At 40.8% G+C, this 12,862-nt stretch overlaps 2 protein-coding genes across 2 annotated transcripts in view; both read left to right on the top strand.

Moving 5' to 3' along the window:
- Positions 1-9,740, top strand: part of il17rd (interleukin 17 receptor D) — a 31,145-nt gene extending 21,405 nt beyond the window's left edge. The window contains exons 4-16 of the mRNA XM_084542468.1: positions 396-514; positions 1,114-1,234; positions 2,140-2,184; positions 2,553-2,704; positions 3,488-3,553; positions 3,715-3,769; positions 4,858-4,968; positions 5,196-5,380; positions 5,517-5,632; positions 6,269-6,514; positions 6,596-7,150; positions 7,236-7,516; positions 7,642-9,740. Of these exons, the coding sequence (XP_084398594.1) occupies positions 396-514; positions 1,114-1,234; positions 2,140-2,184; positions 2,553-2,704; positions 3,488-3,553; positions 3,715-3,769; positions 4,858-4,968; positions 5,196-5,380; positions 5,517-5,632; positions 6,269-6,514; positions 6,596-7,150; positions 7,236-7,516; positions 7,642-7,766 (2,177 nt within the window). The 3' untranslated portion in view covers positions 7,767-9,740. The remainder of the gene's footprint in view (positions 1-395; positions 515-1,113; positions 1,235-2,139; positions 2,185-2,552; positions 2,705-3,487; positions 3,554-3,714; positions 3,770-4,857; positions 4,969-5,195; positions 5,381-5,516; positions 5,633-6,268; positions 6,515-6,595; positions 7,151-7,235; positions 7,517-7,641) is intronic.
- Positions 9,741-10,627: 887 nt separating this feature from the next.
- The window catches only part of arhgef3 (Rho guanine nucleotide exchange factor (GEF) 3), a 31,496-nt gene continuing 29,261 nt past the window's right edge, over positions 10,628-12,862 (top strand). The window contains exon 1 of the mRNA XM_084542467.1: positions 10,628-10,874. Coding sequence (XP_084398593.1) covers positions 10,840-10,874 — 35 coding nt within the window. The 5' untranslated portion in view covers positions 10,628-10,839. The remainder of the gene's footprint in view (positions 10,875-12,862) is intronic.

The following is a 12,862-nucleotide window of genomic DNA, read 5'->3' as shown; positions in this document are numbered from 1 at the left end:
CTACCTACTGTCCCCAAGTCTTGACACAAGCACAACCAACAGCTGTTTGTGGTTCTGATACAGCGGCGGGTAGAGATTGGATCATTAGACACATATTAACAACAGAACCTGTGTTTCAATCTGGTTACTTGTCATCCGATTAAATAACCAGGTCTGAACGGCCTCAAAGGAATGAAAGGAGGAGAGGAAGCAAAGAGACAAGGGAAGGAAATTAAGAGAAACATAGAGAGGAAAGGAGTTAGGACATAAACAGAGGAGGGAAGAATAGAATAGGAGACATTAACAGAGGAGGGGGCTAAGGAAGGAAAAAGGTGAGGACAGAGGAGGTGAAATGGGAGAGAGGAATGGATTGGTTTAGATTTGATGAGGCTGAACCTCTTGTTGCTTCTCTACAGGTATCGAACACATTAAAGGCTTCAGGGTTTATCTGGAGGACAAGAATCCAGAAGGGAAACAGTGTCAACACCTCATCCTCAAAGACCCACGACAACTCAACTTCTCCTACAGGAGCACGGTACGAGCAAAAATAACGACAGTGCCATCTGGATTTACATTTTGACCTACTTGGCTTCATGTAGTTTCCTGCAGTAACACCACTATTATTAGTACGTCCAGCACTAGTATTATGTGAAGTAAAGAGATGTCTTCATTGTTAGTCGTCCTGTTCTGTTGGATCTGTTGCATTTATTTTATCCCATCTTTCACCGATTAGCCACAACATTAAAATCACTAACTTGTGAAGCGAGTAACGTCGGCGATCTCATTCATGTTCTCCTGGGAAGCCTGGGTCCTGGTATTTATATGGATGTTACTTTGATACGTACCACCACTTGAACATTGTTGCAGAAAAGAAAAGAAAACATGATCCATCAGATCAGACCGCTTTCGTCTATGTCTCCATTGTAGGAGGTTTCATCAGTGGACAGGGGGGTCAGCATGGACACCCTGACTGGTCTACAGTTACACAGCCCCAAACATTTTGTCGCATTTGATCATGTGCATTGTTGATATCTAACCAGTCTATTAGTACACAGTGTTCATCAGGTCCATTTCCTTGTTGTAATCAGACTCTTTGTGGCATTCATATATGATGTGTTAATATTTTCCTCACAGAAGATGAGCAGTCAGCCGTTCAGTGGTTTGACTTTCGACACAGACTACATGGTTCGTGTTGTTCCTTTCCCGTCTCTGATGAACGAGAGTTTCTTCCCTCCGTCCTTCCTCAGGACCAACTGTGAGTCCAGCACTGAATGAATAGATTTATTTATTTATTTTTTGGACATTTCAGTAGTTAAAACTGCACAATTTTACTTTATTTTCACACGAGCCAGACAAAAATATCCTCGATGTGTTTAGCCCAGCATAAGTAGTAAAAACAGTTCTACAAGTTTCTTATACACTCGGTTGCCAGTTCATTAGGTACACTAGTGAATTAATTCTAAAATAATTGTCCTGCTCTAAATCTGGTTCTGGTATTCAGCATTAGTTTTAAATAACAGCTGTTGATTCATCTGTGTTTTTATTGTGGAGACTGTGGTTTGTAATACTACTGAATTGACACATGTTCCTATTATTTTTACAACGTAGGTAGTGGGCTAGGCTGAATAACAGAAACAATGTTTAATTGAATCCAGTTTAACAGCACCACAAACTACATCCTCCAAAATGATCATCCAGGTGAAGTACCACCTTTCTGATGCTGTTTCTACATCAGAATTTAAGTCTTTTAACCAGTCATTTGAATTTCATCATGGGGTTAGGTTAGGGTTACTTGTTTCATCTGATAGAGGGAATATGTCTCTGCATCAGCTGCATAGTCCTCCAACCAATCGGAGGCATTTTGTTGTAAACAAATTCAACTCCACGCCACTCAGTTGACGTGTATGACTACGTCACTGTTACTCTTCTGTCCATCACCACATAAAGTCCTGCCCAAACTGTTTTATTTTTTACTCTATGCTATTTCTTGGGCCTTTCCTGCACTCAGCACAGATATCTGATATCAGTCCTGAAATTATAAAAAAAAAAAAAAAAAGGAAAGGCCATAATATTAAGACTGTTTCTTAACATTTGTTGAACACAAAAAGAACATAAACAGAGAAACTGTGTTAACCATTTCTCTGTGTGTTTCTCTAACAGCGTGTGAAATCCTCCTCGGGTCAGACAACCTGGTCTGTAAACCATGTAAGTACCTGTAAGAGTCTCGTTCCCACACCACTCCATGTTGAATCAAACGTCAAATAAAAACAGGACATAAACTTTAAAATCATTTATGAATAATTGGTTTGTTCAACGGCTTAATTGTTACTGTAATTCAATTAATTAAGTCGTAAATGGCCATTATGACAGTGAAAGTAAATTCAGAATAATCTGAAGTCACCACACTTCTTTTTTTAAATGCAAATATTATTATTTATTATTATTATTTTATTTCCAATTTTCCCAGCGGAGTGCTAAAAATGACATGGCTCTTATTGTTCGATATTGTTATATAATTTTGTTGTTTAATTTAAATCCCTTTAAGAGTGTGTGTGTTGTTTCGGTCTTTGTAGTCTGGAAGCCAAAGAGTCTGAACGTGTCTCAGCTCGGGTCAAACCTCCACGTGTCGTTCGATCAGGCTCCGGCCTCCTTCGGCTTCCACTTCTACTACTTGTACTACAAACTACGGCAGGACGGACCCTTCAGACTGCAGCGCTGCAAACCGGTAAGACTGACTGTCCCGGATATGTTGCAAAATATTTTACTACTACAACATTTTTTTTTTATACATATATATGTCCCAGATGTTGGTATGTTGTAGAATAAGCTTAAAAACTGTTCTTCCCACAATGCACAAAGAAAGGGAGGAACGACAGTCGGAATAATTTTGGAACACAAAACTTCGTGTCTTAAGAGAGACATTTCACCGTCAGCTTTCATTAACAGTAGTTTATTGACATTTTATGTAATAAAATAGTGAAATATATAGTTTCTTTTTCTATAATTACTATTAAAGCCACATGCTGTCCCAGCACCACCAGTCGTACAAATGAGGATAACGGTTCAAAGTTTAGTTGAAAATTGAATGAAGCAGCTGTGTGAAGAATGACAGACTGAGACCTCTGCACAGCTGTCCAATCACTTAACAGGACTGATATTGTATTGTCAGGGTGTCAAGTGCTGTTAAAGTGTTTAGAAGGTCATCTTTACTTTCTGTGCAGACAAAGAACTTAAAACTGTGTCGCTCACCTCTGGATTAGCCATCAGTTTGGGGTTCATTGTCTTGGCTCAGACAGACATCTGGTAGGAGGAAGAGGGAAATGAACCATAAAAACAGCCACTGTGATTAGTAGAGATGACAAAATGTTTAGGTTTTTAAACGGTAATTGGACCTAATTCTGACTCTGAAATTTTTCAAAATGTGGTAATTTATTTACATACCATAATATAGTTTTTAGTCTATTATTCTGTTTTTTTTTTTATTTTTAATCTAAATAACTCTTTTTAGGACATGAACCAACCCAGAACAACCTGCATCCTCCAGGACGTCACTCCAGGGACCTACACTGTAGAGGTACATAAACAGATGTTCACAGCAGAAGTCAGCTGGTTTAACTACTCTTCATCTTATGTGTAGATTAAAATGCAAAAACTGATAATTTACCTACCAAAAATACAAATATCTGTTGGATTTATTAATTTTCTCTGTTCTGTTATTCTTCTTTTCTTTGACAGCTGAGAGACGACAGTAACACAACCCGGAGACAAACTCAGTACCATGTCAGCCAGGGTGAGACGCACACACTACACGTTTATCATATGTTTGTGTGTTAAATGTCTAAATCTAAGATAAGTTACTTTATAATAAGATACTATACGAAACAATACAATACAGTAACATGAGATACTATACAATAGGATGTAATACTATAGGATACATAAGACACGATACATTAAGATAGGATACGTTTTTATTGATTGGAAATTGGAAATTACAGTTAAGCGTTTTTGCATCCCTCAGGATTTTCACAGCTGAAAGTAGACAAAGAGAACCCAATCAAACAAATTGAACAGAAATATTATACTTGTGTCCTTGTTTATTCAGGAAAACGAGCCAATATTACATCTGTAAGGTGCTAAAGTAACTGCACCTCTGGAATCACAAGTTTATTTTAAGATAGTGTTAGAGTCCATCTGTTCAGAAGTGTTTCCAATCAAAGCAAAGAGACTCGGGTGTCATTCAGTGCTAAGAAATGTTGAATGAAAGACGTCCCAACAGTCTCATACAGGTGATGTGAGGGGTTGTTCAGGATCCTCCTCTCAAACCACCTTCTCCACTGAGATGAGGACAGTCCAGGACGCAGCTGATCCTCTGTCACTGTGTCTTTTCTTGTCCCTCTCTGTGATTCCACCACATCTGTAGACCACAACGCTGAAGGTCACTGATGCAACCACGGTGTCGTAAAAGTGTTCTGAGTAGAGTCCCGTGGTCAGGATGTGGAGGACACTAGTCATGAGTTATTGCAAGACATTATACTTTTGCTGGAACAAACTAGAGAACGGTGCATAATGCCAGCGAGAGCACATGTTGCCCTCTGGTTAATTTAGCTTTAGTGCCTTTATGAATCAACAGAGAAGGTATGGACTGCTTGTGAGAAGTCCTGGTATGAAAGATAAGGCCCCAGTATACCAGAGGGTCCAAATTAAGAAGTATCAGTACTGCCCAATGGAGCGTGAAAGCCCATGTGAAGCACTGTGTTCATCTTTATGTTTGGAGGTTTAGATGCAGCATCATAACTGCTGCTTATGAGGTTAAAAACAATTATCAGTTGTCCGAGTCAGATGTCTCATGCTGGGTGTATTTGCTTCGTCCTCCAGTTCACTCCCCCTGGGCAGGGCCTATCCGTGCCATGGCCATCACAGTGCCTCTAGTCATCATGTCTGCCTTTGCCACCCTCTTCACCGTCATGTGTCGCAAGAAACAGCAAGGTGAGAGACCATTTTCACTATTTTCACAAATCTTATCACTTTTCAGATTTACATTCCTTCCAGTCTGCCTTCACATATTTACACGATAGCCTTGTGTAGAAATTCACTGTACAAACAATCATGGTACCCAGAGGATGAATCTTGTCAGCATGTGGTTTTTAATTTCAAGTTCATGACGGGTTGGATCTACATTTAGCAGCTGCATGTAATTCTCTTTCTCTGTTTAGAAAACATCTACAGTCAGCTGGACGAGGAGAGCAGCGAGTCATCCAATCAAAGCGCAGCGTTGAACACAGAGCGGCCGTGGCCCCGCCCCAAAGTCTTCATCTGTTACTCCAACAGAGACTGTCCAAAACACACCAGTGTCATCCAGAGCTTCGCCTACTTCCTGCAGGACTTCTGCGGCTGCGAGGTGAGACTCTGACACCCAAACCACGTAATGACTGGATGACAAAGAAGAAATATTATTTAAAAAATGAAATAGGTCTTTAGAGCGAAGTTGCCCTTTAAATTTAAAATTGTAAAAATCCTTGTTGCCGCTTGCTCAGGTCGTATTGGACCTGTGGGAACACCTGGAGATGTGCAAAGAGGGTCAGATGTCGTGGCTCAGCAGGCAGCTGGACGAAGCAAACTTCATCATCACTGTCTGCTCCAAAGGCCTACGGTACTATGATATGCTGTGTTTGTTATTTAAATACATAAATAGATAAATTGCTTAAATGGCCTTTCAGCTGCAGTTTCACCAGTGGCCACTAGATGGTGCTGAAATGCTGCTTTCGCTAAAGAGAAGACACTCGGTAGTTACTTTCTGTTGGAAGCTGTTTTAAAGTTAAAAGACATTAATGCTTAAATGAGTGTATGTTTGAGGGACTTATTTTGCTTGATTGTCAGATCTTTTTTTTAAAGTATTATCATCTTTTCATTCGGACCTTGTTTATTTCTTCTCCATTTTCTTTGTCCTTCATGCTTTCCTTACTCCCTCCTTTTACCTGTATCCTCATTGCCCCATATCTGTAAAATCCATTCCTGCCGTAGAGGTAGTGACCACACAGGACAAAAAACAAACAAACAAACAAAGTTAATTTGTAGATTAAGGTCTCTGCATTTTTCCTGTTTCCAACAACAAGTTCGAGGACAAAATGTTCACTTGCCGCCTGATATATCCCACCCACTGACAGAGGCATGATAACAAGATAATCAGTGTGGTTATAACGTTATGGCTGATCGGTCTTTACTTAGTTTATAACTTTTTTTTTTAATATAGTATATCTATTTCTAAAAATGTTTTGCCGTCCTGCAGCTACTATGTGGAGAAGAAGAGCCGCAGAGGGAAGGCGCCAGTCAGTCGTCGCGGTAACAGCAGCAGCTCTCCGGCCGGTGGGTCAGGTGACCTGTTCATCGTGGGCGTGGCCATGATTGCAGAGAAGCTGCGTCTGGCGAAGCAGAGAGCCAGTGACGGGGCTCCGGAGCTGAGCCGCTACATGGCGGTTTACTTCGACTATTCAACAGAGAGCGACATCCCCACCGTCCTGAGTCTGGCTCCCAGGTAGAGACGCAGCTCTCAGTGGGAAGATTATAATAAATGAATAGATTAAGCTGCAGTCTGATCCGTTGTTATCTTCTCCAGGTTCAAGTTGATGGACCAGCTGCCTCAGCTCTTCAGTCGCCTCCACTCCAGTCTGTCCAGTCTGGCCGAGCGAGAGCAGCAGCAGCCGCTCAACATCTCCAGGAGGAACTACTTCAGGAGCAAGTCTGGACGCTCGCTCTACGTCTCCATATGCAACATGCACCAGTACATCAGCCAGAACCCCGACTGGTTCGAGCAGCAGCTGGCTCCTACAGCAGGTTCCTCCTCATCCTCCCCCTCCTCTTCTTCCCAACATGCTCCTCTCCCCGCTGCCCCGGCTCCAAGCCCTCCCCCAAAGCAGTCATGCTCCCCCTCGTCTTCTCAGCTGGAGCAGAGGTTTGACTCTGGCCTGGTGCTAAACGAGGTGGTGGTGAGGATGCCGCCTCTGGAGGACGAGGACCAAGCAGTGAGGAGTAACCTGCTCCTCCTGGCCTCTGGCTCCAGTCCTAGCCTCCTAGCCCCTAGTCCCAGTCCTGGTCCCGGTCCGAGCCCAGATCTTTGTCCTAGTCCCGTCCTGCCACACTGCTCTCTGTCCACAATGGGACCATCGTCAAGGTAAAAAATAAATTAATTTATGACCTCCAGGTGTAGTACACTGAAACTCGCTGGTCTGACTGCTGCTGCTTTTTGTCTCTTTCAGGTCCACTTCTGGAATATCGGGGTTTTTACCTGAGGAGTCTTCCTCCTCCTCTTCCTCCTCCTCAGCTCCTTCCATCCTCCAGGATGATGTATGTCCTGTCCCTGTCCAGGCAGAAGAAGGTTGTCTGTCCGCTCCAGAGGTCCCTCCTCCTCGTGATTCAGGCATCTATGATTCATCTGTTCCCTCCTCGGAGCTTTCCATTCCTCTGATGGAGGGTCTGTCACATGACCAGGCAGATTGCTGCTCATTGGCCGAGAGCGAATCGTCTTCTTCTGGCCTCGGTAAAGTTTCACTGTCAAATCGTTGAACTTCTCTGGATGTTTGATGTTTAAAATATCTCCCTGTGTCGTTATAATTTGTTATAATGATTTAAATAATTTGTCACGTGATTCATGTCGTCTCCCAGGTGACGAGGAGCCTCCTGCTGTCTCTTCACTGCACTGCAGCGCCACCACCATCTGTAAAGCTGAGCTCCACCACCACCATCACCTGGAACACAGCGACACTCTCTCACCTGTGGCATCACTGTAGGGGACGCCGACGGCCAGTCAAACAAGATGTCATCACTAAAATGTTAAATATACCGGTCTTATTAATTAGAAGTGGAAGAGTTCGCCATCGTCATGGAAACATAACTGGAAAAATTAACTGGCATTGCAGTGGAGCACATGTGGAGAACTGTTCTAGAACTGGTCCTTAGTAACTACGGTAACCACTGAGCTAAAGAACAGGTACAGTTGCCGCTGGGTTCTAGAACTCCACTCCTCAGAAACCATGGTAACCGTTGCAGCCTAGAGCACATGTAACTACGGTAACTGCTTCCCGACCAACAGTCCCTATTAACATGGCCCTGGAACTATGGTAACCACTGAATCAAAGAACACTGGCAGATAATGGTAACAGCTGGGTTCTAGAACTCTAGACCTCGATGGCCATGGTAACCGTTGCATTCTAGAACACTGGTAACTTTGGCAACGCTGCTTCCTAGTGAATATGGTGATCACTGATTCCCTGAGGTGATTTGTAATGTTTGTACTTGGTAACTATGGTAACTATTGCCAGTCCCCAGCATTTATGGTAAGCACTGTATTCTACAACACTGCCTCCCTGGTATCTATGGCAACCACTGACTTTTTTTGAACATTACTTCCTGGAAACGAGTTCACTGAGTTCTAGAACACTACTTCCTGGTGACCAAATAACCACCAAATTCAAGAACACTACTTTCAGGTAACTATGGCAACCGCTGGGTTCTAGAAACAATACTTTCCAGAAACTATGGTAACCACTTCCTAAAACACTTGGAGGTAGTCCTAGAGCGCTCTTCCTGGTTACTATGGCAAACATAGCATCCAGAACACTGGTCTGTGGTGTCAGGTGTAGGTGCGCCTTCTGGCTGGAGTATTTTTGAAGGACTAGATCTGCAGACGCTGGTTGAGCAGTTGAAACCAAAAACGGCCTTGGCACTGCGCTCTGATTGGCTGATAGACAGCTGATTTGTGTATGAGCTGATGTTTGGCACCAAAACTGTTTGTTCGGACACTTTTTTGATGCAGAAAGTGCAAGAAGACACAGGTTTAGACGTTTCCGTGCAACATCCAGTTGGATCAAAGCGTCTTTATCTAGAAGCTGCTGAACATTTCAACAGCTGAAGGACATGATTCCTATCATGGCTACAGGTCATATTCTAACATGAGCTAAACATGAAACAACTTGGAGAAAACTGTTTTCATCTAAATGTGCCTTTTTTTAATTAAGAGAAGCATCTTTCATTATAAAGGGAAACTGTATTAAAGTTTTTTTATTCTCCATCTTTTTTTATTCTCCTTCCACCATTGAATAAACGTCTTCGGTTTGTCAGAGCAGCAGTGACGACTCCTGTCTAATAATGAATCATTAACTGTTGGTACTAAAACCTGCTAATGTGATATAAAACGGAGGAAGAGAGTTATTTATCTAAACTAAAATTTTCTTTTCTTTGCGTTTTTATTAAGAAAAATCCAGACCATAATATTCAAACTCATCCTAGAAGATGATTCTCTGTAGCATGGTTTTTATTTTTGAGTTCATATAGTATTGAATATTAACATTACATTTATTAGTTACATACTTATTTCTGTTTCTAATGTTGCAGGAAGCACAAAGATGAGGGCATTACAGAAAAGTGACACTTTGCCCGTTTCTGTCAGAGAAAATAAATGAACATATTTACGTACAACGACAAAACATGTTTAATACATTATTCATTCCTGGTGCATCTTTTATAACAATAAAACTCTTAATGATTGCAGTCATTTTTTTTTTTTGTTTTGTCTTTGGATGAGAAAACCATGACATTAAGTTTTATTAAATTCAGTTTTCTGTCTGTTGGAAGAGAAGGTTTATCTATGTTTCCTACTTTGTAAATATTACCTTTATTTTTCACTGGTCTGTTTCAGTTTTGTATAGTTAGTGTTTTTCTACATCGTTTTATTTTAGACATGTACTGTTTTATAGTACTTTATGTAGAAAATAAATCCATCTTATAAAATTTTCCTCTTCATCTTTTCTGTTCACTGCTCGCAAGTAGTTTATGGTTGTAGTAATAATAAAGTAATATTAAACTCGGAGGGATTCATACATCGTTCTTGACTACAGTATGAATTCTTGGAGAAATGTTGCAGCACAGTAAGTATTTAAATTTCTTTACTGTTCGTCGTCTCTTCAGCTTGAAGCCTATCAGCAGGTTTTAGGTTCTTCTGGGAAAAAAAACAAACTTCACTGACGTAAAGAGCAGCAGACAGCTCTTTAGTGTTTGAGCCGTGAGGCATCAATTCTTGAAACAACAGGAGCCGCTAAAGCTCACAGAAGAACAGGCTCAAAGGCACCAAGTCCAGACACAGCCTGCCTTCAAAATAAAAGCACAAAGTGAACTCATGGAGCAATGAATTAAAACCTAAATAATTGTCTCAACTCATAATTCTTATTCATATTTTCTAAAATAGTTTTTGATCAAAATAAACCCGTTTTTCAGTTTTCGTTATTGTTTTTATTTTTTGCTTTGGGTTAAAAAAATATGAAAATTTTGCTAGTCTTTTAAAATTTTTACTCTAGATCATATTGGCTGTAAAATTGATGAAGTCCAAATCAAATTCATTTAAAAAAAACTAAGCAAAAACGTTTTAAATTGATGAGCTTGGTCACCAGTTGGTAAATTAGCCAATTCTAATAATTATTATTTTTATTTATATATTATTCATATATTATTTATTTTTTTCCTTTTTATTCTATTCCTATGACCTCTAATATGCTTTCATGTATTTATTTATAAATTGATAAATCTTCTCCCCAAAATAAAACTGCTCTTATTTTGAAGATCGGCACCGGAACTTGAAGTTCGAAAAAAAGGGAAGGATTTAGGAATCACTGCGACTCCCAGTTTGTTTTTGAGCTCAATCTGAAGTTTGTCTTTGGGGAAAAACTAACTTCTGTTTGTTTTTGTTCGTCGTAAGAGTTAAACAAAAATCCGGAAGTAGCTGAGTGAGTGAGTTAGTTTTTGTTGTTTGTTTGTCGGATCAGCTGATTGTGAGTCTGTTTGAGGATCGTTGGGAGGAGCTGCAGTCCGATGCAGGCAGGTGATGGATATCAGCGGGGTTCAAGGTGAGGTTCATGTCCACTGAGCGTCTCTGATAAATTTAATCAATCACTTTAAAGTGAAATAAGAAGGAAGATGAAGTGTGGGTGTGACAGAGGGGCAGTTAATGGTTGTAATAATATGAAGTGTGGTAGAGAGACACTAACACACAGTCTGTCAGGGAGAGAGAGAGAGAGAGAGAGGGGAGACAGAAGGTTAATGGCTGCACAGTCACAAGTTTGTCTCAGAGGGACTTATAGTCTCTACAGACAAACACATGGTGTCTTTACTATCTTTGTAAAGGACCCTCACTGATGTAATCCTGATACTCAGAATCATAATTTAGACCTGAGTTTAAACTGAACCCTAAAAGCAGGTCCTCACTTTCTAGACCTGAGTTTGACAGCTCTGTCCAAGAACCAGGTCTTTACTTTTCTACAAATATCTCCTTAAAGCTCTAAAACTCAAATTAGCCATCTCAAGAATAAACACAATAATCCAAAATGTAATCCCAGTGTAGGCCTGACTTTATATCTGCAGCACTTTCAAAACTCAGATCCTCACTTTTTGTTTACTGATGTCTTTTTTTAAGATGTTCTTTCTGCATGGCAACCCTCAGTGACGCAATGATGATACTAAATCTATTTGGAATAGTTCTGCAGTAAAAGTCAGCTCTTTGAGGCGACGTCACCGTTAGCCTTTGTGCTGGTAGCGCTTTGATGTTGCATTTAAGACACTTTTTCTGTCCTCTGAAAATTCTGAAATGTCCTCACAGTGTTCTAAAAAAAGTCTGGAGATACTTCCTCCTGGCAAGTGATATTAAAAATGTGATGCAGGGAAGCTGGCGTGGCTCAACATGTTTGATCAGAGCTGATGTTATCCCTGTATAAAGAGCTTCTACGTGTCAGGAATGTTTGTCTACCTTAGTCTTTACACCAGTGCTCAGCTGGAGGAAGTTAGGCTCATGTCTTATCAGAATCAGAGTGTGGTAACATCTGCATTTTATTATGGGACGTGTTTCAACTGATACAGAGAAGAAAATACATCTGCATCAAACGAATAATCCTCTAACCAATCACAGCCATTTGGTTGTAAACTAATTCAAATCCATGTCTCTCAAAGGACGTGTATGACTTCTGTATGACTTTATCAACTACATAAAGCCCCACCCAGATGATTTGATTAGCCTGGCGGATCTTTGCTGGAGCATTCTTAGTTCCCAAAATAAAGACTCCAAACTAATTTTCCTCCACAAAAAAAAACAAACAAAACAATTATGGACGGGGGAAGTTGGTTTGGTTTCCAGGTTAAGGAAGTCCATGACAGTCATTACTCCTTCTGTGGTCTTTTTCTTCCTTGAGGTGTGTTAGAGCACATCATCCTGCTGCGGGATGAATCCTTCCCCACAAACCAGAGCAGGCCTCTGAAGAATGGAGTCAGATTCCCCTTGGATGAAGGACGGTGTTCATTCACTGCACGTGTCCAACTCCAGCAGCAGGTTTCATTGTGGCTTTGGTGTACAGTAGCATCCTTCTGTCTGCTGTTGGTTTCTTTTAGGGTTGCAACAACTCATAAATACTTTGATGGAACTTTGGGAAAAGCCCAAAACCTGAAACGTTAGAAGGAAGGAAATTCATTAAACAGACCCAAAAAAAAAACCCTGCCAAAACCCAAAACAAGAAGAAGAAAAAGAAGAGGAAGAAGTTGCACACTTACTAAAATTGAAACTACTTGAATTGAAACTACTCCCAACTGTAGCTGAGCCGCTGAATATTCAGACTTTTACAGTAAATATCTCTGTTTATTGTCTGACGGTTGGTGGGTTGGCGGTTAGAGTCGGTGAGTTGTTGTTGTGATCTCATCAGTTGTTGTTGAGAAAAAGGACTCTTGAGTAGATGCTAATAGTGATGCTAATGGGAATGCTAATGTGAATGCTTGTGGCTAACATGGCAGTGGTGCTTTCCAGCAGACTGTTTCTGCACACACTCTTAAGTGGGTGTTAGCAACCTTTAGC

The sequence above is a fragment of the Chelon labrosus genome (assembly GCF_963514085.1).
Source record: "Chelon labrosus genome assembly, chromosome: 4".
Classification (NCBI taxonomy): domain Eukaryota; kingdom Metazoa; phylum Chordata; class Actinopteri; order Mugiliformes; family Mugilidae; genus Chelon; species Chelon labrosus.
Note: the sequence above shows the minus strand (reverse complement) of the source record. Positions and strands in the feature narration are given on the sequence as shown.